Genomic DNA, 25,304 nt, shown 5'->3' with positions numbered 1-25,304 from the left:
GCATCAATAGCTTCCAAAATAGCTGGCACTACATAAAGCATGAAGACATCTTAATGTTTCAAAACAAAGCACAGCTCAATGCCATTACAAGTACATAGAATATAAAATATAGGATCACAGAAATAAGATCTTGTGTTACACCTGCTACATCTGTCTGAACTGAATATGTAGCTAATGTGCTTTTTGGCAGGCTGAATACATTCACTTTGCACATTGCAGAAAACACCCAGACATCATTTCCAGGCTGATTGAGTAATTGTTTGCCTGAGTTGCCTGAAAATGGAAGGAATATGGTTCCTGATTGTCTGGCCAGTAAAGCAATTTGTTGCTTCAGACAGTGGAAGAAAATGATCTTTCTACCTGTTGAGCTGATACAATAGGGTATATATATATATATATATATATATACATACAGTTAGGTCTTTAAATATTTGGACAGCGACAATTTGGACAATTGTCATCTTTTTGGCTCTGTACGCCAGCACAATGAATTTGAAAGGAAACAAAATATTAATAATATAAGTGTAGACTTTCATCTTTAATTTGAGGGTAGTTACATCCAAATTGGTTGAACGGTGTAGGAAGTACACACATTTGTATATGTGCCCCCCCATTTTAGGGTCTCAAAAGTATTTGGACAAACTCACATAATCATGCTGGGTTTCTTCCCTGGTGATGCTCTGCTAGGCCTGTACTGCAGCTGTTTTTAGTTCCTGCTTGTTCTTGGGGCGTTTGGCCCGGGAAGATGACGGAAAACAACTGTGGTGGATGACAGAAGAATTCTATTTTTATTTTTTTCCTCCCTTGAACCACTATAACATTTCTATCATTTCTATCTCTCTCTAACAGACAGGTTTATATTGTCTGCCAAGCATTGCCCTACAAGTACTGATTGTTCTAATATCAACTATATCATAGTTTGGAAGATAGGAAGCAGAACAATTTTATATTATTTTTTATATTCAGTTGAATTTATGGTATTTATTTTATGATTGTTTTTTTAAATCAATTAGAAAAAGTATTTTTAATGTTGCTCTGGATTATTCCTGCACCTTCCCCTTGGCAAACCAAACATTAGTCAAATAATTTTCCCCAGGGCCAACACTGTAGTTCCGGTTATTTCCTTCTCTATTGGAAACAGCGTAGTTGGAATTATATTAAGTCATATTTTTATTATAATAGCTATACTTCATGATGCTCTGATTTAATATTGCCCTATGAATAAATGCCAGAATGATATGATGATGATAGCAGTCATGGAGTATTCCAGTCAGTAGATATTACATTAATTTTCAAACGAATTCATACGTTTTGTGTATCTAAAAGAATGTAATGTTCTGCAACTAAACGTAAACTAATATCTTCCCCTATTGTAGGTGCTGTCACTGGGAGCAGATGTTCTGCCGGAATACAAACTCCAGACGCCACGCATCAATAAATTCACCATACTTCACTATAGTCCGTTTAAAGCAGTCTGGGACTGGCTGATTCTACTGTTAGTTATATACACGGCCATCTTTACACCATATTCGGCAGCCTTCCTGCTAAACGACCGAGAGGAACAAAAGAGACGAGAGTGTGGATATTCCTGCAACCCCTTGAATGTCGTAGACTTAATTGTGGATATTATGTTCATCATTGATATTCTCATCAACTTCAGAACAACCTATGTCAACCTTAACGAGGAGGTGGTCAGCGACCCGGCAAAAATAGCTATTCACTACTTCAAGGGCTGGTTCCTAATCGATATGGTGGCTGCAATTCCCTTTGATCTACTTATATTTGGATCAGGGTCAGATGAGGTAAGCTGTCATGAATGCTTTTCTACTTCATTCCAATATGTACTGTATCATGTCTCAAATACCTCAGTTATATATGAGATCAAGCAGCTCTTGGTTCTTGTTATAGTACAGGTTTTGTTGTTTTAGTTTTTTAGTATTTTTTAAACTAAACTGATGTTCGTGGCCTAGGGGTGCTTTGTTGGGAAATGAGTCATTACTAAATTCAGTTTACAACAGGTTGTATGAAAGCAGTTATACAATGATCTTAACCAGATTCACAAGGCATTGCAGTTATTTTCTATTAAGCTGACATGGTGTTATGAATATTGTGCAGATTCAGATATGATTAAGACATACCCTATTGACTTTGTGGTTTTTTTTCTGAATGGTAGCTGCTTTTGAACCATTCACATGGCTTAATGGCTCACCAAATGGCAATCAATGATGCATTTAAATCAGGAGCTAGATCCCGTTTCTGTTTGCATACCCTAGATGCAGATGTGAGCTGACGACTCAGGGGCAGGCTTGTTTGTGTGTCTGGAAACAGCCCTTGGGGGGATACAGCTACTAGTTTTTATGGTATTCGTTGTGATTACAGTAATGAGGGGACGAGAAATGCTGAGAATAATCACCATTTGCAGAACAGCACAATAACTGTCCCCATGAAGAGAAATGTTGGAAAGTTAAAGGTGAACTTGTCAGCTTGTTATCTCTGTTAAATATGTTGTAATGTCGTTAGTTCACTGAGCTGCTTTGTGTCACTCTGGGATATTGTATGAATGGCAGAAACAAAAGCATAACAACAGGCAGATGTGAAGCACAATAACATGAAACTCATTATCTAACCAGAACGTCTTGAGTAGGTTTGCAAGTTCCAATTAAAGTATTAATGCCTTTTTTGTGATTCTAAATAGCCTATTAATTACATATATTTATTATATGCCAAAACACTTTGAATAAATGCCATCTTTTAATAAACTCTAAACAAGTGAATTGTTTTCCCTATCATAGCTCAGAACAATGCCACAGTTAAATAAATAAATAAATAAATAAATAAATAAATAAATAAATGCTTCAAAACACCACACAAAAAAATATTTAAAATATAATAAAAACAAAATATATTAACTCAAATATACTGTGTTTAAATTATACACCGATCAGCCATAACATTATGACCACCTCCCTAATATTGTGTAGGTCCCCCTTTTGCCACCAAAACAGCCCTGACCCGTCGAGGCATGGACTCCACTAGACCTCTGAAGGTGTGCTGTGGTATCCAGCACCAAGACGTTAGCAGCAGATCCTTTAAGTCCTGTAAGTTGCGAGGTGGGGCCTCCATGGATCGGACTTGTTTGTCCAGAACATCCCACAGGTGCTCAATTGGATTGAGATCTGGGGAATTTGGAGGCCAAGTCAACACCTTGAACTCGTGATTCATCAGACCAGGCCACCTTCCTCCATTGCTCCGTGGTCCAGTTCTGATGCTCACGTGCCCATTGTAGGAGCTTTCGGCAGTGGACAGGGGTCAGCATGGGCACCCTGACTGGTCTGCGGCTACGCAGCCCCATACGCAACAAACTGCGATGCACTGTGTGTTCTGACAGCTTTCTATCAGAACCAGCATTAACTTTTTCAGCAATTTGAGCTACATTAGTTCGTCTGTTGGATCGGACCACATGGGCCAGCCTTCGCTCCCCACGTGCATCAATGAACCTTGGCTGCCCATGACCCTGTCGCCGCTTCACCGCTTTTCCTTCCTTGGACCACTTTTGATAGGTACTGACCACTGCAGACCGGGAACACCCCACAAGAGCTGCAGTTTTGGAGATGCTCTGACCCAGTCGTCTAGCCATCACAATTTGGCCCTTGTCAAAGTCGCTCAGACTTACGCTTGCCTGTTACGCTTGCCTTACGCTTACGCTTGCCTGTTTTTCCTGCTTCTAACACATCAACTTTGAGGACAAAATGTTCACTTGCTGCCTAATATATCCCACCCACTGACAGGTGCCATAATAACAACATTATCAGTGTTATTCACTTCACCTGTCAGTGGTCATAATGTTATGACTGATCGGTGTAAATGCAAATTGCCATATACCATCAACTTTATCAAGCAGTAATGGTCTGCTAGTACCTCTTACCTTTTTTTTTTTCATTATTGTTAGTCTTTACAAGAATACAGTGACACAAGTTCATGAAAAGCAGTTGCAGTATGAATGTAAAGTTGAAACTGAACCTTTTTTTTAATTTTGCCTATTACCTACATTATCTCCATTATCTCTTGATATATACATTCGACAATGCAGGCTTTGTATGGTAATCAAAAAAGCCAAAACACATTCATTAGAGCCCAGTGTTCTAACCAGTGGGAAAAGTCAGAGTGACGTTACATCACGTGTGGTACAGGTAATCAATGCGCCGCCATCTTGGTTTGGGGGAAACAAATGCACTACAGACCATTTATCTGCTTGGATCTGTTGAGACAATGAGCTTTAACTTCGATCTATATCGCTCAGCAGCTTCTTCTGGCAGTATTTCAATATAGTTGTAGGAAACCGATATATTACTTTCAAGTAGCAACAGATCAAAATGTGGAGAGAAGGATGAAACTTCCACGGATGGATAGAGCTGCTCAATGTTTTCGCTCAAAGCAAGATGGCGTTGCTATAGAGTCATTGCCCGGATGTCTGACTTACTTAATTTTGATAGATTCTATCATCAATGGACTATTTAAAGTGCTTCTTATTATTTTGGCTTTCAAGAAAAAGAAAAAAAAAAACACTCTACAAAACAGATGATGAAACCCTAATTAGTAAAGCCTTTAGACTGGCCATTTGCACATTGAAATCCACTGCCAGTGTTCGTTAATATTCAGACACCTAGCATTAGACTAGAAGTGTCCATACTCTGCATGTTCAGCTAAATCCAAACTAAGCCATGTCTATCAATACACCAGGAAATCTTACCCAAGCCAATATCCCATCTAAAGTCTTAATGAAATTCTTTCCAAACCCATATTTCTAGGCATCTGGAAACTAGTGAGGAATCCAAGAGCATATGGCATGACATTTGGAAAATCTGGACTGTGCCACAAAAGACACTCTTTGAAGATAAGAAATGCAGGAGCTCTCTGGGTTCTCCTTACCTTGCAGATACTGGATAGTTCAAAAAGAAGGGCCAGCCTTTTTGTGACTAATGACTAGTGCCAGATGGAATCCGTGAGCACAGATATTTGATGAAAACCCACAGATAATCTTTTAAATGTATAATTCCTGTAAAATGAAATAAATTCAAATGATGCACAAAGTGAAAGTATTACCATTTGTCACACACACAAAAAAAGTAATATCATAATCACACAATGAAATAATCAAGTAATATAATCAATATAATCAATAAATGTAATCCATAAAACAATATGTACACTTAATACATCCATGTTGGTTTGACAGTTATATTTAGTCTCTATGACAATTGCATTTCACATTTTGATTTGAGGTACAGTACCAGACAATGTTAGAATAAAATAAAATAACCTTTTGGCAAAAACTGCAATATCAAATTGATTGGAAAAGGGAAGCAAAGCGAAACTGATCCAAGCAAAAAATACACATCCACCAAAATACAAGCGATCATGCTCGATAATTTCCGTGTGATTTCTTTTAAGACGGGGATTACTTTTTTGTACATTCGGTCAGCAGAGAAGCAGGAAGCAGATGCTGTTAGATCACTTGAAATCTCACTTGCAAGTTGTATTTCTTTATAAAATAACATTTATGCAAATTTTTCACAGGATTTACTAGTCTCATTAGGGCCACATGGAATCTGCAGAATTCTTTTACACATTCTGCAGATTTGGCCCTAATGAGACTAGAGGCATTGTGAAATATAAAACCAAAAATCATAATATTGATTTCTCTTCAAAGTATGTGCATTCAAACAAGATTAAAGAGGAACTAACATGATTCCTAAAAGTATGGTTTTAATGTATCTTTACATACAATTAGTGTATATGTAATGTTTATGATATTTTTCCATTTCAGTTGTATCATATAAGCGACTTTTAACATTTCATTTAAAACACACCAAATAATGGTGGATGTCTAAAGCCATGTGTGCCATTTCAAGATGTGTCGTGCCATACCTTAAACTACAACTATAAACTATAAACTACAAAACTAAACTACCTGATTTGCTTCTCTGCGGCAACCGGAGTCTTTATCAAGTGATCAAGTACACCGAGAGTTAACATTTGTCTCATGTCTCGTGTCTTACTACTTGATAGCAATTATAGTTTCTGAAGACAACATGAAGTGTTGCTATGTCAACGGCTGCATGAAAAACAGTGAAGTCAGAGTTATGCTGTTCTCCTTTGCAAAAACAGAGGAAATGAATGTGCAGTGGAGAACATCGTTTCAAGTAAATAATCCCACATCATAATCAAAAATCATCATTCTACAGGGAACACTTTGATCACAGTGCATTCTAACATTTGCATCGCAGTCGGCACACTTGCCTACGCTGGCTTGAATAGACTAATGCATAGTAATCTATGTTAAGTGTTTGATTTTAGGACTCGAATGAGGTCAATACTAATTGTCTTATTCCAGTATAATTTGTTTTTTCTTTTTCTCTTGTATAACGAGATGTGTAAATATAATGCCATCCAAACATTCCCGCATGAGGTGACTGCACCGCCTTCAAAAATAAATAGTACGACCTTTGTGATCATAATTATTGCTTGTTGATGATTTAAATATATTTACATATAAAAATGCAGATGTACATTGCATGTGCATGTGTGTCATTTATATATTTTTGTGTACATACCTACCTCCTCTTTGAGGATTGTGGCAAACCATATCACAGAAAGATTTTCCACCTCAAGTTTTGTCCAAACTGAAATTAAAATGTTCACTTTTGTAGGTACCTTAACAGAACAAAAGCACACAATGAAAATGTAGGTACAGAATTTATTTGATTATTTTAAGAGAATTTGTTGTTTATATTTTACACTCAATTCCCATATAATAAAACAACTATACAAATGGCATATCTGAAAACAAGCAACGCAGGAAAGCAAGCTGTTGTTTAGAAATGCAATACCCATTTTATAGTCTAGATTGTTGGAGACACTTAATGGTGCTCTCTGTAATAGTGATGTAACACACAGATAAAAACTGCTTTAGTAAATGTCAGAATGCACATTTATATACTTAAATTCTGATGAATTGTCAGTTTGGTATAGTTTACATTGATATAGTAATACAGTGCAAATGCCTCATATCAGGGTCCTCGTCTACAGATGCTAGTGCATCCGATATGTTATCTTGTAGTGATGATGACTTTGAGCCTGACTTTGATATTCCCAAACAAAGGAAAAGACAGAGACAGAGACAGAGACAGAGAGAGATACAGAGAGGACAGAAACCTTTGAAAAATCGCATTTGGAAAGAAAATATATTGTTTTTCAATCCAATTTACAGCTATATACGTTTTGCTTTTACTGCAGACAACCTCAGTTTTCAGGTAAGGTCATTGAAACAAAAGGCACATACATTGAAGTGAAACAGTGCTGTAAGAACTGTGGGTAAGTTATAATTCATGCCCCTTTTTGAATTAAATAGAAGAGTAATTGTAACTTGCTTTACCAAGCAGTCTAAGGTATAGGAAAGTCAGCTGATGACTGATACCTTACCAGGTGGCAATATATTTCCATTAGCCTTCTTGCCTTTTCCTGGAGCCACCCCTTCCAAGACCCTTCGTGTTTTTGAAACATGAAATTGGCATGTATTTTGTCTTCCACCTTTTTCAGGCACCAGACCAAATATCTCCAAGGAATGGTGGCAAAGGTCTGGATGTACAAACATCTTGCACTGATAGATGATATAAAGGCAAAATGAAATTAATTCAGCTGCTATAATTTTGTGGAGGTTGACTTAAAGTAGTGAAGTAGTTAACCTAGAAGTGATACAGGTATGACTGTCATTCATTTTATATTTATTTATTCTCCTCATCTGTAAAATATAAACAACAAGACATGATAGACCCAACGATTTCCTTATTATACAGAATAATGAAACAGGAGGCAGTTCTCACATGGAACTGGAGGGACTGAAACAGAGGCTGGCAAATATTTTCAGTTGGCGCATCCCAATCTCTGCCCTTGACAGGCATCGGCAAATTTAATCATGTATAGAAAACATGGCTGTTAAAAGACTTATGGACTCTTGTGATGTGTGGCATATATTATAAGGGAGTGTTACTATGGATTTGTCAAATGTTTTCAATATTTAACTTGGAATATGTTATGATTTGTTTTTATTTGTTTGTTTATCAGATTAGGAATCGGAAAAGATCAGTACAAGCTGACCTCCGGATCAGCGTGTCAAAAACAATAATTAATCACAGATACTGGATGACTCAAACCTCTATTAGGCACGGGAATGCCATTGTTGATAAATGAAATGGTATAATGAATCACATACAGAAAGTGTGTAGTGGCCACTGTATCTACTACAAAAACTGTGAGCATTCACAAAAAACTGTGCTTAACCTTTCTATGAATCTACATATCTCTCTATTAAAAATCACTAGTTTGGTACTCATGTTTTTCCATTTCTATACAATTAAATGCTGCCAAGGGAGAGCTCAAATACTCATTGTCTATCCAAAATGTAAAAAGGGAGGCTATATTGTATGAAGAGGCATCAACTTTCATTAAATTGTTATTGATGTTTTGTATTTGAGTCATTATTAAATACATTGATTGATTGATACTTTTTTAAACATACTGCCCACAGTATTTCCCATTGACACATCCCAAAGCTGAATTTTATAAAAACTTGACATCAAAAGTAAATCCCAATGGTTGTATCAGGCACCTATTTTTAAGTATAATCCCAGGATAATCAGAGATCTGAATTAATGATAGCAATTTCAGGAAGCTTAAAATTGTGCTTGGTTAGGCATCTTTTAACTTTAAAGCAATTTCTGCAGCTTTTAAATAATAGGCATCTTCATGAATAATAAAAAGTTTTGCTTAGTTTCAATCAGAAGCTGTTTCAAATTATATCTATGTAAAAAAATGAATATCCATTTTGACTAATTAAAATGTAAAAAAAACACCTTATTTTTTATCCCTAAACATCTTGGGAATGTCGATATAATAGTTTGAACTTGGCATAAAGCATTCCAGTAAATTACCCCCAACAGGTTAGAGAGGTAGGCTATAGATTTAAGGTTTGAAAGAAGAGTTAAAAGCTCTATTTAAACTGTTGGTAATTAACTGTCTCCGGCTCCTGCCATCTGCCATCAGGCCTGCTTGTTTTAACATTACAAAATAGCAAATACAAAAACAGCTGTGATCTATGGCCATCTGGTCAGTCAATGCAGTAGTGAACATTAGTAGACGGATTTTCCTATGTCTCAATCATTTAGCTCTGAAAAGCTGCCCAAACCCATTTTTACAAGACAATGGAAAGATAAGGGAAATGTATTTGAGTGTGTTAAATTAAGAGCCTATAAATAGACTTGAGTGGGTGGTGGGAATTGAACAAGAACGCCAATGGAATATTACTTCAACATGTCAATCTTCTTCATCGACAAGGAAACGTTTTTATGAATGCGACGAATCTGCCAATCTCTTATATCTGAGAGCTTTTTCATGGGTCATAATGAACCTGTCCTGGGAGAATAAACAACATATTATTGATTTTATTTCCTTGGGTTTTACAGTGTTGAGCAAATGTATAAAAAAACACAAAAAAAGCTACGAAATCCAAAACATGTACTAATATCCAATGATTTATATGCATTCCAACAGAGTTTGCTATTTTGGGAACTTATTGATGGTAGACTTAAGGTCTTGTTTATGTGAGGAGGAAACGTAGGCTATCATGTCTCCTGCTTCCAGCTGTGGGAGATTCGCTTCTAACCCAAAGGAAACAGAGAGCTCCTGGCATTGTGATAAAGCATCTTGCTTGTGTTGTCTAGGACTCCAGCTGAGCATGGAAAGGGCATAGATATGAATGCATCTTCACCTGCTGTGACCGATGAATAGCTCCTACCACCTTGTAGCGGTTAATCAATATAGTAATCTTATACAAATGTTCAACAATTACCCTTAACAGCAGCAATAAAAACACGTTCCTCACACTCAGCTATTTGTCAGCCGCAATATGTGATGAGATTCGTTAATATCAATCTTCTTGCCTTTATTTATTTATGTTTTTCGGAGAGGTTGTAAAGACTAGCGTCTAACATTGAAATGAAATATAAAGTGAGCCGACCAGCTTTCTTTGAGCTTTCTTCTTTCCCTACTAGGGTGGGGAAGCTAAACTAACAACACAACACGTGAGTGTGTTTTCTTGAAATTAAACTATAGGTTTTATTTATGTGGAAAATTAAAAGCAGAATAAATGCTGGTGAACAATGACTTGTATTTGCTGGTGGTCCTCTCAGTAGTCAAGATTTATACACTTACAAAATCAGACTTTTGGCAGTTAATATTGGTCAATTAGGCTAAATAAATGACCGCTCATTGGGAACAATGTAATTGTAACACAGACCATCTTCATTAAACATGGACTTCTAGAGAACAGCTCTCTGGGTCTTGTAACTATTATTTGTGCACTTGACTTTTATGAATGAGGTTTTACTATATCTCCTGGCTGGTTGATATTGAAGCATCATTTTAAATCAGCTTTGACCTATTGGCCATGGAAACTTGCCAGTATTTAAGGAAGAATCATTGCATAGAGCTGTAGAGCAGTCAACCTTGATAGATTGCATCACTGTTAACGGCCCATGTTCAGCCTGACTCAGTAAGCATTTTCTTATTTAAAGCAAATTTAGTGCACAATTAATGGTTCGTTTACGATCAGTGAGTCATTTTGGTTTCCTTAAAGTCATAATGACAGTACTTGTCCTATATTGATTCTACTGCAGATTTCTGAGTAGTTAAGTTGTACTTAATGGGTAAGATAATTATTGGTACCAATTAGACATGTAATGAGAAGCTTGTTAATTTAAATGAAACCAAGAACCTGCCTTTTTCTGTTACTTCAATCTCAGTTTTTCAGTGGGAAAAAGTTGATACATTTTAAAGATGATCAAATGTAAATGTATAATGTTAATGAGTTTTTGCTTGTCGGCCATTAAGTATTAGACATTTGGGTGCAGCTTGGTTAATGATATCAAGGCTTTGCTTGTATCAAGCTTCACTTTTACTTTTCTTTAAATCTCTACAGCACACAACATTTGTAACATTTGCAAACAGTTAAATATAATAGGTATATCCTTGTTTTCTCTCCTCAGACAACGACTTTGATTGGACTCTTGAAAACAGCCAGGCTGCTGCGACTAGTGCGAGTTGCCCGTAAGCTGGACCGCTACTCTGAATATGGTGCTGCTGTCCTGATGCTGCTAATGTGCATTTTTGCTTTGATTGCACACTGGCTTGCTTGCATTTGGTACGCCATTGGGAATGTGGAAAGGCCTTACCTGATCCATAAAATCGGCTGGCTCGATTCTCTGGGGATACAGATTGGGAAGCGGTACAATTACAGCGATGCCAGTTCAGGACCCTCCATAAAGGATAAATATGTGACTGCACTTTACTTTACCTTCAGCAGTCTGACAAGTGTTGGCTTTGGCAATGTGTCTCCAAATACCAACTCGGAAAAAATATTCTCCATATGCGTCATGCTGATTGGCTGTAAGTTATGATGATGATGGTTATTATTATTATTGTTGTTGTTATATGTATTTTAAGTAATGTTATAGAGGATGTATATGATGTTTTATAAAGTATTATTTCATGCTTCACATAATTTGAGTATAGTGTTTTCAGATTGTGTGAGCTGAATGAAACATCTGTGTCAGATTAAGATAAATGTAAAGTAAGAAATGTATAGAGACATTGTATCAATATATTAAATACATGTATATAGTCTATTTACCGCTAATGTTTGTTTTTAGATCGATTTCAACAAGTCATTTAGTTCCTGTGAGAGGTTTCATTTGTTCGTCTTAAAATGGCAGTTTGGAATTTAATATTTCATTGTCAATAAACTCATTCTTTTGTTTTTGTTCCTCTTTATACCTCTTTAATTTTACAGAGATCATATTTTATTCGCAATAACTGCAAATGTAAGAGGCTCCCATCAGGAAACAAAGGTGCGACTAAATTGAAAATGTATAAGGCGTTTATGTTTTCTTTATTTCGCAGCACTGATGTACGCCAGTATTTTTGGGAATGTCTCTGCCATTATACAGAGACTGTACTCCGGCACAGCAAGGTACCACATGCAGATGCTTCGTGTGAAAGAATTTATACGATTCCATCAGATTCCCAACCCTCTACGGCAGAGACTCGAGGAATATTTCCAGCATGCCTGGACATACACTAATGGCATCGACATGAACATGGTATGTGCATTATGACACAAAACACGGGAAAAGAAATACAAAATGGACACCTTAGCTATTAACACCACTAGTGTGACGCACAACCAGTTATAATACCTGTGCCTGTTATTTGCATGACACTCTCTTTTGCTAATTGCAATTATAATTATAATATTTCTTCTTAATTAAATAATAACCACTTTCAACATTTCCTTTGCCATGAGCAAGTGCTTATTTATACAGCTATATGCGGGGTACCATAATAAATTATAATAAAAAAGCATGATAATTATATTTAATGAGAGAGAGAGAGAGAGATAGCAAGGTAGATAGGTAGACAGACAGATAAGGAGTTTGCTGTCAGACTGATTTACATTTGTTTATATTCAATGTACTTATAAAACACGTGTCTTTTTCATTTCTGCTTCATATCTAATGGAATGACTACACCACTCCGGTAAGAGCAGGAGGTATTTATGTGAAAATCAAACTGATTACCATTTTTATAAGGAGTCATTGCTTGTGGGATTTTCTTAGGCTTCCAACTAGCTTTTTTGTTAATCGTTTTTAAAATTACATGCAATGTACAAGTGAATGAAAAAGATGAACACTGCAATTTTAGCATGAATTCATACCTAAAGAAAATGCATTATATGTAATAATGTACTCAATCTAGAGAATGGTATTTGCTTAATGTATCCCACAAAATACAGTCCTGTAAAAGACCTTGGTTCATGTGCATATGACTTCCATTTTCATTGAGAAATTTGTATATATATATATATATATATATATATATATATATATATATATATATATATATAAACACTGTAGTGGCTAAGCTGCCAAGGTTTTTTGTTTTTTGTAATGTGTCGATGCTACAGCTCTCAGCACACGCATCCCAGCTTCTAATTAGTGCAGCTCTTTGGACTGGAAACCATGTGCATATGCCACAGATTGACTTGCATGTGGCTTTGAAAGCTTGCTTTTTGCATGAAATATATGTATTAAAACATGCTACCATTATTTTCATATCACGACTAAAACAAAATGAATTATACTTAAATCAGCACCCTGTTCTTTCTGACTGCGGTAAAGGCTTTTATTTGAAGTAAAACATAGATATATGTTTTTAGAAACACAGCTGCACTTGCCAAATGTTTTCTAACCTTTCCGGTTTTAAAATAAGTCACACAGAACATATAGTAATAGCTGAATTAATTGTGGTTGTAAGCAAGTCCTGCAATTGATCAGTTTTCTTATCTGTCTCAGATTCACGTTTTCTTTAATTATAAAGTTCATTTTCAGAAACAAAAAACATGTATTTCCGAAAGTCTTCAGTTTCTCCAACTTTTGTGCAAGCGTCTCAGTTGTTTGTTTTTTTCTTTGAGATGTATATATAGCAATCCTTTAAATTAAATCTATTGATATAAATGTATCAATATAAAAATATATTGTTTTTAACACAAATACAGCTTTGTTTACAGTGTAGGGAAAACATTGATCATGTATTCTCCTGTAGCAAAATGAAAACAAATGTAGTTGAGCACAAATCTATCCACATCAAGGTACAGAAAAACAATCTAACCTTTTTTATTTTAAAAAGGAGTGCTAGTTCACTTCCTGATCACTCTGATCCACAGAGAGGTAAGTTTTACATTTCAGAAGGTTCTTTTTTTATATTAGATTTGTGAAAACGGAAACATATACAGTGAGGGAAAAAAGTATTTGATCCCCTGCTGATTTTGTATGTTTGCCCACTGACAAAGAAATGATCAGTCTATAATTTTAATGGTAGGTGTATTTTAACAGTGAGAGACAGAATAACAACAAACAAATCCAGAAAAAACGCATTTCAAAAAAATTATAAATTGATCTGCATGTTAATGAGTGAAATAAGTATTTGATCCCCTATCAATCAGCAAGATTTCTGGCTCCCAGGTGTCTTTTATACAGGTAACGAGCTGAGATTAGGAGCACTCTCTTAAAGGGAGTGCTCCTAATCTCAGCTCGTTACCTGTATAAAAGACACCTGTCCACAGAAGCAATCAATCAATCAGATTCCAAACTCTCCACCATGGCCAAGACCAAAGAGCTGTCCAAGGATGTCAGGGACAAGATTGTAGACCTACACAAGGCTGGAATGGGCTACAAGACCATCGCCAAGCAGCTTGGTGAGAAGGTGACAACAGTTGGTGCAATTATTCGCAAATGGAAGAAACACAAAATAACTGTCAGTCTCCCTCAGTCTGGGGCTCCATGCAAGATCTCACCTCGTGGAGTTTCAATGATCATGAGAACGGTGAAGAATCAGCCCAGAACTACACGGGAGGATCTTGTTAATGATCTCAAGGCAGCTGGGACCATAGTCACCAAGAAAACAATTGGTAACACACTACGCTGTGAAGGACTGAAATCCTGCAGCGCCCGCAAGGTCCCCCTGCTCAAGAAAGTTTGCCAATGAACATCTGAATGATTCAGAGGAGAACTGGGTGAAAGTGTTGTGGTCAGATGAGACCAAAATCGAGCTCTTTGGCATCAACTCAACTCACCGTGTTTGGAGGAGGAGGAATGACCCCAAGAACACCATCCCCACCGTCAAACATGGAGGTGGAAACATTATGCTTTGGGGGTGTTTTTCTGCTAAGGAGACAGGACAACTGCACCGCATCAAAGGGACGATGGACGGGGCCATGTACCGTCAAATCTTGGGTAAGAACCTCCTTCCCTCAGCCAGGGCATTGAAAATGGGTTGTGGATGGGTATTCCAGCATGACATTGACCCAAAACACACAGCCAAGGCAACAAAGGAGTGGCTCAAGAAGAAGCACATTAAGGTCCTGGAGTGGCCTAGCCAGTCTCCAGACCTTAATCCCATAGAAAATCTGTGGAGGGAGCTGAAGGTTCGAGTTGCCAAACGTCAGCATCGAAACCTTAATGACTTGGAGAGGATCTGCAAAGAGGAGTGGGACAAAATCCCTCCTGAGATGTGTGCAAACCTGGTGGCCAACTACAAGAAACGTCTGACCTCTGTGATTGCCAACAAGGGTTTTGCCACCAAGTACTAAGTCGAAGGGGTCAAATACTTATTTCACTCATTAACATGCAAATCAATTCATAACTTTTTTGAAATGCGTTTTTCTGGATTTTTTTGTTGTTATTCTGTCTCTCACTGTTAAAATACACCTACCATTAAAATTATAGACTGATCATTTCATGTCAGTGGGCAAACTTACAAAATCAGCAGGGGATCAAATACTTTTTTCCCTCACTGTATATATGATGAATGTCATAAATATAAATGGTTCGAAGACCATTTTTTTAAATTTGTTTTATTTTATTGTCTTAAAGTGAAAAATTTATGAATAATTTAACAAATTCCTCATACTTCTATCATCTGAACAATCATATATCATTGTATGTGGAATTTATTAAAAAATAAATGTAATATTATGTTATACAGAAGCAATGAAATCAATTTTATGTTATTTCTTTAAAGATCACGTTTGTGATTTGTCCCATTAGTGTTACACTTTATCATGTTATGTAGGCATTTGAAAAAAAAAAAAACTTCTAATTAGTCTTGAAGTGTATATTTAAAATATGGTTCAATTAAGAAGCATCCATTTTGAAATAATACCCATCTCTATATTTTTGAATCACTGTGAAAGAGTTTGTGAAATATCTGTTTTATTTGTAGCTGTGGATGATTTTAAATAGTTATTTGGAATCTGTGAAAGTTATTATGTATTCAGAAGCCTTGTTAACAGTTATTAAAAGATCACTGGGAATACATAGGATGGAAGAGCAGCTTTTATTTTTCAGAAAAAAGTCTTTGCCCCCCTTTCTATCCCACAGTATTTAAATTGACAGTTACACTATACAGGGTTTTCTTGACAAAGGAAAAAAATAGATGGCAAATGTATTCTAAAATCTATGTGATGTTGAGTAAAGTGTATCTATTTAGAAAAAAGTGAACCAACTCACTCAATTCCCTTATTGATTGAAAGTGTATGGTAGTATATCTTTATTGTTTGTCAATGTCTCCAGTCCATGCTATATTATGCTTGCATCTGTATGTAATGTTCATTGATAGTTGTTTTTTGTTGTTGTTTTTTTTTTTGCTTCTAACATGTCTGCTTAGGTCTTGAAGGGGTTTCCAGAATGTCTGCAGGCCGACATTTGCCTTCACCTCAACCAGACTTTGCTGCAGCACTGCAAGGCTTTCAGAGGAGCTACCAAAGGCTGTCTGCGGGCGCTGGCCATGAGGTTCAAGACAACACACGCTCCTCCCGGAGACACTCTCGTCCACGGTGGCGATGTTCTAACAGCGCTCTACTTCCTGTCCCGAGGCTCAATCGAAATCCTAAAGGATGACATTGTTGTAGCAATACTCGGTAAGCAGTTGATGCTCTCATGAGCTGTCTTTTTACAACAAGTTTATAATAATTACAATATCCACTGAGCTTAGTGCTTCCCACAACAAAACACATAGCTTCAGTATCGGTGAATTCAGGCCAGGATTTTCTTGGTGAATTACATTGAAACTTACCAGCAAGTCTTTCATTGCAAATTGAAATCTCCATGTTTTACCTTTCGTACAGCAGACTATATAAAATCAAAATAAAATACATAAATGAATAAATGCATCAATAAGATGTTTATAGAGAGAGATAGGCACAGAGAGAAATAGTAATGTGCACAGCCATGGAGTGTGTCCGTGGAGCACTTACATCTGATTCCTGGTTGCATTATACTATATATATATATATATATTTATAAACTTCTAAAGTACAAGTACATTTTAATGTTAGGTTTAGACTTCCTTTCCCTAGTATTGTAACTGAATATTTACTGTGGAGTATTTATAGTGGAGTCTCGAAATGAAGTGAATAAATAAATATAAACAAATATTTTGATTACAGTAAATTATTATACTGGTCTTTTTAATATATGAGTGATTGGGATCTGAGTGATAAGTGGGGGATTAAGAATAGAAATAGGTCAATAAGAGCTTCAAGAAAGAGAAGTGAAAATTCATAATAATTGAATGGTTAGAGGCTTGTGACATTTATTCATTGTGTGTACAAATGTCTTATTTTGCTGCATTGTTGTCCAGTGGGTATGCAGCAGGTAAATGAAGTTCACAATTTCATTACGGCTCTGTGATGCAAACAATCGTCAAAGGTTGCTTTAAACTACGGATTATTAATCATAATGATAAAAACGCAAGAGCGATGTGTCATAAACTAGAAATTATACACTTAGCACTTTGTTTTTAGAGGGGGTAGGTGAATTGCTTCTAGTCTGGCCTGTCGAAAATAGCCTCTTCAAACATATTATCTGCTGTCATTCCCTTAGGAAGAGGTACACTGTATGACTACCCCATTCAAATGGCAGCCGTTCAATCCCTGATTCTGCATGACACCGAGTGCATGAAGTCTGGCAGCATTCCAAGGCAGAAAGCCCTCTCCTCCAGCAGAGGAATGATTAATTACTGTGTGCAAGAAAATATTCACCTATTTCCAAAAGAGGTAGACACACAGTAGTAGTATACAGTAAGCTATATGCTTATATATACTCATGCACAGCTGCAAAACAAAGGACAAACTTAATAATGACGTCGAGTGTGTTAATATGATTTTGCAATGCAGGTTTTGCCTTCATATTACACATAATTAATCATTGATATATTCCAGTAATTCTTTGTTAAATTGAATATAAGGAAGTAACTGAACTGAACTGCACTGCATTGCTTATTTTGTCAATTTAATGTAGGAGGGCATGACTGCAGATCTTAATGAGTTGTTCATCGGCCAATCTAAGATCCCAAGCTCCCAGTTGAACTACACTAAGCTGTAATATGTTGTCTGTTTAAGGCTATCCCAGCAGTATGTATTATTTTAACAGGGTATCCCAGAACAGTTTAATGAGTTGGCATCACTCAGTTGCTGTTTCACAAGCAAATTGTGAGGTAGAAAACGGTTTTTGGTTTATATCATTTCATAAAACCATCTATTGACAGATTTATAGAGATAATGTGCATGTTAAGAAAGTTTACAAACGAGAGGAGGCCATTCGACCCATCATGTTCCAGTCCTTTTATTTATATACAAAAAATCCCTTCTGTACACAGAATGTATTTTTATATACATGACAAACTAAATTGGAAAGAACAAACATGATTTACATGTAACTTAATTAAGGTACTAGTTTCTGTACAGAATACCTTACTGCATTTTTATTATTGTTGTACAGCCTGCTAAATAAATTGCTTAGTTAAATGTGTTACTCTTCTTGCTGGGCTTCTGAGGGGTTTCTTTTTCATGTTCTTACTTTTTTTTTTGCATCTGTCTCTCCAGAGTCTTGCTTTTCTTCATCTTGGCAGGAATAGACTGATTTACCTAAATTACTGCTGCCAGATTACTCATAATGCTCCTCTCATTTCCATGAAGAAAATAGTTCTCCCACCCACACGAACTACAATACATAGGAAGAGCTCAAGTCAGGTCTTTTTAAAACATTATCTGTATGGGGATCTGACTCTGAGGATGACATTTCTATTTTGCAGTAAGCAAGCTCAGTATGTGCAGACAGGCTGTGTAAGAGCTGCTTCACAGCCTTGCAGTGCATTTCTTATGCGATAAGTAAACATGAAGAGGAAAACAGGCACAAATAGACTGAATCCCTTATGTTGTTCACTAGTCTTCAGTACTTGGTATGTACTCCACATGAAGCCAGTGATCACAGCATTGCTTAGTTATTGTCAGATCCTTTATAACATCATTACCCTTTTTTTTTTAATCGTACAGTTAGCATCAAGCAGGTTACAGACTAAACCAGTTTTTCACAGAATAAATAGTCTCTTGAGAAACTGCTGACATAATAGGGTCAAACTGATTCCCAAAATGGACAGGCCAGGATGTGTTTTTATTTGTTAGTGTGTTTGTTTGTTTGTTTGCAGGGCATGGAGTAAAAGTACTTTTTCCATTCCTAAATTACAATCGAAAGCCATGAATCAAGGTGCCAAAAGCATTTAAGGCATATACTGTTCATGAGACGTTGAGGATATCTGATTTCAAACTATAATTTGAAAATAATTAAAGGAAATTCAATAGGGAATGAGAGAAGCCTGCTGCACCACAGCACTACACATTGTCATAATTATTAAGTCACAATTATGAACAAAGGTAAAGTTTAATTGAAGTACGTCCGTGTCGTTTCCTGCTATAAAAGCACAGGTCTTTCCAATGTCATTTCACATAAAAAATAGAAAAAAAAAAAAATGAAAAAGGCTAGAGAAAAACAAAGAAATCTGGTGCAATATGTTCCCATTTGAAATAATTTTGGTATCTGTCTGTGCTAATATGTCTTTGAAATATATACATAAATTAACACATCCAATCCGGGATGAAAGTCAGCTGCTGAGCTTGACGACGGTTGTTTGTATTTCAGCTGCTCCTAAATGAAAGTATATTTGAATGAATTACACACTTTCGGGGTGGATCGTTTAAACTGTATTGCTATCATCACATAGTATGGACTCATATAAAGTACAACTGTAGCCCATTTCACCAGAAACTGAAGAATACGCCTTGGCTACATTACCCACAATGTGACACAGCAGTCTGAGTTTGATGTACTGGAGAGTAACTTCCCTGCTATTGATGTCCTGAAGCAGGTCCAAGTGATTGACATGGGGCAGAATCACTGTGATGCAGGACTCACCTCCACATTTGTGATGCTCGTGTCATAGTTGCACAGCATGGAGACAACATAAGGATTGTCCCCATTGCTTTGGTTGCATTAGGAAATTGGAAAACTTTCCTTATGTCACCATGAACAATAAATAGTTCAACCTTTGTTTGTGCATGTGTAACACTATTTTGTTTTTTCTAGGAAAAAATGACATCTTTGGAGAAATGATTCACCTCTACGCAAAACCTGGAAAGTCTAATGCAGACGTGAGAGCATTAACTTACTGTGACCTTCATAAAATTCAAAGAGAAGATCTCCTGGAAGTACTTGATATGTATCCAGAGTTTGCTGACCACTTTCTAACCAATTTAGAGCTCACATTCAACCTTAGAGACGACAATGCAAAGGTACGTTCCAGTTCATTTGAAAGAGACTGTTTCTTTGTTCTTCTGTTCTTCTGCCTTACTCTGCAGCGGTAGTTTTAGATATGCAGACCCTACTCTCTTTTACTTCATTAAGGAAGAACATTAGTCTTGCAAAGCCTTGTGGGTTTAATTTCTCTGTAATGAGTAGTTTAATCTGGACTGTGGTAACTACATGTTTTTAACTGATTTACATTCTATATTTCCCATGTGCATATTCTGCCATCTGTTTTTAGAAAGTACTGCACAGTGAACAAGGGCAATAAATCTAGATCAGTGGTCTGTCCTGCCCCAGACAGTTTTCCATAATCCTCACTCTGTATGACCTACAATTTGATAAATGCAGATAATGTTAGTATTCACTAATTCTAAAGAAGACTGGAAAATCAAAATGCTTCACAGAGCCCATTACATTTATGAAAGTGAAATACAATTGAGACTATAATGATAGCATTTTAAATGACTGGGTACATAATTATAATTCTGAAATAATGAATGCAATAATCCGGGCTACATTTGTAAAGCTTTTCCATATGAATGAACACTTTACCCTAGATCACTGTGTGGATCTTAAAGCATGATCGTGTGAACCACTTTTAATATAATGTTTGATTAGTTTTAATATGATCTAATGTAGAGAAGTAAATACAGAAACCTTTACATTCCAAGTTATATTTCAAAGGTACAGATTAATTCAAATTGAGAAAATGCAATTACATATAAATATGTTACATTTAAAGAAGTATCTGTTCTGTCATGACTTCTTTAATAATTTTCATCAAGTTCTGTTTATTTTTTTACATATAGACAGACTACTCCCAATCAACAGATTCTGATGGGGAAGAGGTTAAAACCAGCAGAAGAAAGATTTCATTTAAACGCAGAACAGATATTGGTAAGTTATACATTTGGTGGCAGTGTCTAATGCTTAATGTATTATTATTCATATTAATAATAATATAAGTACATTAAGTAAACAACAGATGGTAGCTATTCATATTTGATCAGACCAGCCTGACTTATGTTATATGTTTTCCTGTATTCACCTGATTTGACATACATTGACTGGCCTTCATTTAATGGACAAAGAATCATGTACCCATTTGTTCTACCTGTGGTTATTGATTACCCATTTGTGGATAATTTCATAAAAATGTAATCAACAACTAAAACTAGACAGATAATCAGATACTTCTGTGTGGGCCATGATTGTGCTGCATTATAGTATTGGAAAATAATTTACTCCAAGGGGGGATTCTATTTGCATACTGATATTGAAGTTACAACATTTATTCCCACATTATATTTCTCAAGGCACTCTTTGATAGGAAATTGCATTTTTCAGTGAAGTCAAATCGTCTAGTATCATAGAATAATAATTGTATTTACAAAGCATTTCATTTGAGAACAATTAAGAAAGCAATTAAATGGGATTTAAAGAGCAAGTAGCACATTGGCAACACCAAACATTTTAACGTATAATTTTAAAAAACTGTGTTGTTTGGGTTTCTGAGCAGTGTAGTGGTTAAAGTGTCTACCCAGAGTACAAACTATGTCATATCAGACGAGGGTGAGTGAAGGCTGGCTGGGGATAACGCTCCTCCATAATGGAGTGAACCCGACCTTCTCGGGCACGTGCAGTTTGGCAGTGCCGCTTCCTCAGTATCATATCCTCAGCTGGGTGTGATAATTGAGTAGCGGCATCGCAGTTCGAAAAATAGCTGTGTGTGGGTTGGCGGATGCATACTTTGTCTCATCCCTTCTAAAGAAGCATGGAGTTGAGAAGGAGCCGAGTTTGGTAAATAGCGATCCCAATTTGAATATGGATTGCAAATAAATTGGAGATTATAATTTTTCAAGTGTGTAGCTTAATGTTTACGTTTTCTTGGTTTTAACTATTGTGTTTTATACCCTGAGCCCAGGTACTTTAGTTTGGGTTGTTTTTCTTTCATGGGAACTTTATGTGGCTTTGCACTGTGTTTTCTAGTGATTCATTCTGGTTGTGATTCTACAGGAGGAAATCACGAAGAGAAAGACAATTACACAATCAAAGAGAACCTGTCTCATTCCCAGTGTGCAACGAAAGAATCAGAAGAAAGAAAAGATGGTTCATTATCGTTCTCCAACTCTAGAGATGAAGAACAGAAACCATTGTGTTCTGGGGTCATAGGTTATCCTTCCATAATGGACCACACACCTGGACTTGCATTCGTTGAGAGAAGCGAGAACAAACCCAGGGACAAGTTGCAACAGAGTGAGTCTTACAAAGGTAGTGGCCCAAGCAAAATATATTTACATATTAGATCTTAAATTAAGTAGATAATTAATATCGATATTGTTAGCAATATACTGGAAATATCTCTGTAAATGAACATGGTTAAACCTCAACTGTTGAGATTCATAACGGTTATGCCTCACAAAGATATGCGAACAGCAAACCTAATTATGCATTACCCTAAGTGCAACACGTCTGAAAAACAAGGCAAAACTAAATAATGTGAGGAACCGATATCATTACAATCAATATAGATTAGGGGTAAATATTTTCCCGAAGCCCTGGACACAGCATTTATGAAAAACAAAACAGTATAGGAAAGATTCAGAGCAGTTAGTTCTTTTAAAAGCTTAAATGAAATTATAGCTCTTTCAGAGGCTTTTGGAAAATCCACTACAGTGCGTTTCCCTGAAATTAATTTGCTGATGTCTGTGTCCCAGTTCTTTCTTGTCTAAAGATGTTAATGCCATATTGCTACAAAAAAAAGACATTCTGTCCTGAGCCGACCAGATAGGAAAGATGTGACATGCTAGTCAACAAAGGAAACAATCTTAATTCCCTGTGAGTTTGAAACTAAACGCCTTTCAGTTCCTTAGTGTCCGTTTCAGAATGATTACATTCAATAAACCATTGGGTATGTTTTTATTAATGAAGAAAAGGCCACACCTGTACAGTTTGTGTGTGTGTGTGTGTGTGTGGGGAGGGGGGCATTTTATAATGTAACAAAGCAATAAAGGTTCCAGCATTTGTCAGTTTACTGCACACAATAATATCATGTCTCCTCTGTGTTCACTGAAAAGAGGTAGAATAGTTTGAAATCCATTTATATACTGAAATGTTTATTATTGTTATAGTGGATTATCACTTGTATAACCAGATTGCTTCACATTAAGCCATTTTACAGTAGAAACTGAAAATACTCTTTCCGGTAACTAAGAAGGTAAAGTAATCTTTTGGTCATTGAGACTTAAGGTAATTCAGACCATAAATGTGATGATTATATGATTGCTCATACTGTACATTAAAATGTTCTGGCATCTTTTGACCTTAAGAGTAAAATAATTGTTGACTTCATCTGTATGTGATTTAATGGAGTGACAGGACTGGCAGTTTTGCCCTATATATTTTTAATTCAAGTAATAGTACCAGCACTGCAGAACATAAATATAATGTAATCTGGGTTAGAAGTATGTGTGTGTGTGTGTGTGTGTGTGTGTGTGTGTGTGTGTGTGTATATATATATATATATATATATATATATATATATATAGTATCTGGTATATTTTTCTACATTAAATGTCTAAATGTTGCTTAGAATAATGTTTCACTTAATATGGTCTTTCTACAGAGCCTAGTAATTTCAAAAGGAAAATTATAGGGGTCAGTACCATTTAATGTCAAGCTATTGTGATACAATGAGATAACACCCATAAAGCAATAAAGGTTGGGAGCAACCAAAGCCTGCAATAAAATTAATCAAATTCAAGTAGAATGAATAGCACAGAAAAAGATAACTTCATCACCTGCACAAATATGTATGAAATGTATATGGGCCAGCTGCCAAATACTTCTACCAATGCACAGACACATAAATGAATCATCTTCATTGAAAGATAAATAATTTTGTTTGTTTTTGTATGACAAAAATATGAATTGCACTTCTTTTAGTAGGAAAAAACACTGATGTTTGTAAGCAGCAATAAACTTTTGAAAATTAAGATTAATTTTCAATAGAAATATATTGGAATTTAAGTAATTGTCCTTATTTCAAACTATGGTCCATTTGCAAAAGTGGATTATGTTTGGTTTTCTATTACTTCCCACAACTGATACAATCTGTGCATCCGTAACCTTTCCAGCTGACTGCTACAGATGACCTGCCGTGGTCCTGTACTTTCTGGTCGTATATGGTACAGCTGAGATAGTGATCCTTGCAGTAGGGGTCTCAAGTGATCCAGAGTTAATAAATTACTAATGACAGGGCAACATAATGCAGTATGTAGATGATTTATGAGGTTCTATTTTTGTGTGTTATTGTTTGTGTGATTAATAATAATGCCCTCTACATGGTTGCCCTATATATACAGAAATAGGGGATTTTTTATTGTCATCTCCCTTTCTGGCAGATCTCCGGTGTGAAGAATGGGGCTGCGAGAAGCCGAAGGACTATCCAGATGAGTCAGCACAATCTCAAGTTGCAAGAGGCATCTCAGAAACAGAAAGTGAAATGACGTATGGGGAAGTGGAGCACAGGTTAGACTTGCTTCAGGAGCAGCTAAATAGGTAACTACCAAGTCACAATGAAGGCAGACTTTCTAAACAGCCTGGAAAAAGTACTACCAAGGGTATGGGGGATCAAAACGATAATTAATGAGAAATTAAGTTCATTTTATGATCATATTTGGCAGCAGATTCTTTTTGTAGCATTCTCTTTCTATAACCTTAGCAGCTGTTCAACTGTCATAACTTTAATACAGTGTAGTTCTGAATATATAATGTAAACTATAGGTATTATAGTTTACAATATATATTCAGAACTACACTGTATTACGGTTATGACAGTTGAAGAGCTGCTAAGGTTATATTAGTTAAATATACACCGATCAGCCATAACATTATGACCACTGACAGGTGAAGTGAATAACTCGTTATCATGGCACCTGTCAGTGGGTGGGATATATTAGGCAGCAAGTGAACATTTTGTCCTCAAAGTTG

General features: G+C 36.1%; 1 protein-coding gene across 1 annotated transcript in view; it reads left to right on the top strand.

The window, feature by feature from the left end:
• The window catches only part of kcnh7b (potassium channel, voltage gated eag related subfamily H, member 7b), an 81,388-nt gene that overhangs the window by 48,769 nt on the left and 7,315 nt on the right, over positions 1–25,304 (top strand). The window contains exons 8-15 of the mRNA XM_066687947.1: positions 1,377–1,802; positions 11,103–11,502; positions 12,016–12,215; positions 16,339–16,591; positions 20,094–20,299; positions 21,122–21,209; positions 22,329–22,583; positions 24,716–24,872. Coding sequence (XP_066544044.1) covers positions 1,377–1,802; positions 11,103–11,502; positions 12,016–12,215; positions 16,339–16,591; positions 20,094–20,299; positions 21,122–21,209; positions 22,329–22,583; positions 24,716–24,872 — 1,985 coding nt within the window. The remainder of the gene's footprint in view (positions 1–1,376; positions 1,803–11,102; positions 11,503–12,015; positions 12,216–16,338; positions 16,592–20,093; positions 20,300–21,121; positions 21,210–22,328; positions 22,584–24,715; positions 24,873–25,304) is intronic.

Source organism: Amia ocellicauda, chromosome 16 (genome assembly GCF_036373705.1).
Source record: "Amia ocellicauda isolate fAmiCal2 chromosome 16, fAmiCal2.hap1, whole genome shotgun sequence".
NCBI classification, from domain to species: Eukaryota; Metazoa; Chordata; class Actinopteri; order Amiiformes; family Amiidae; genus Amia; species Amia ocellicauda.
Note: the sequence above shows the minus strand (reverse complement) of the source record. Positions and strands in the feature narration are given on the sequence as shown.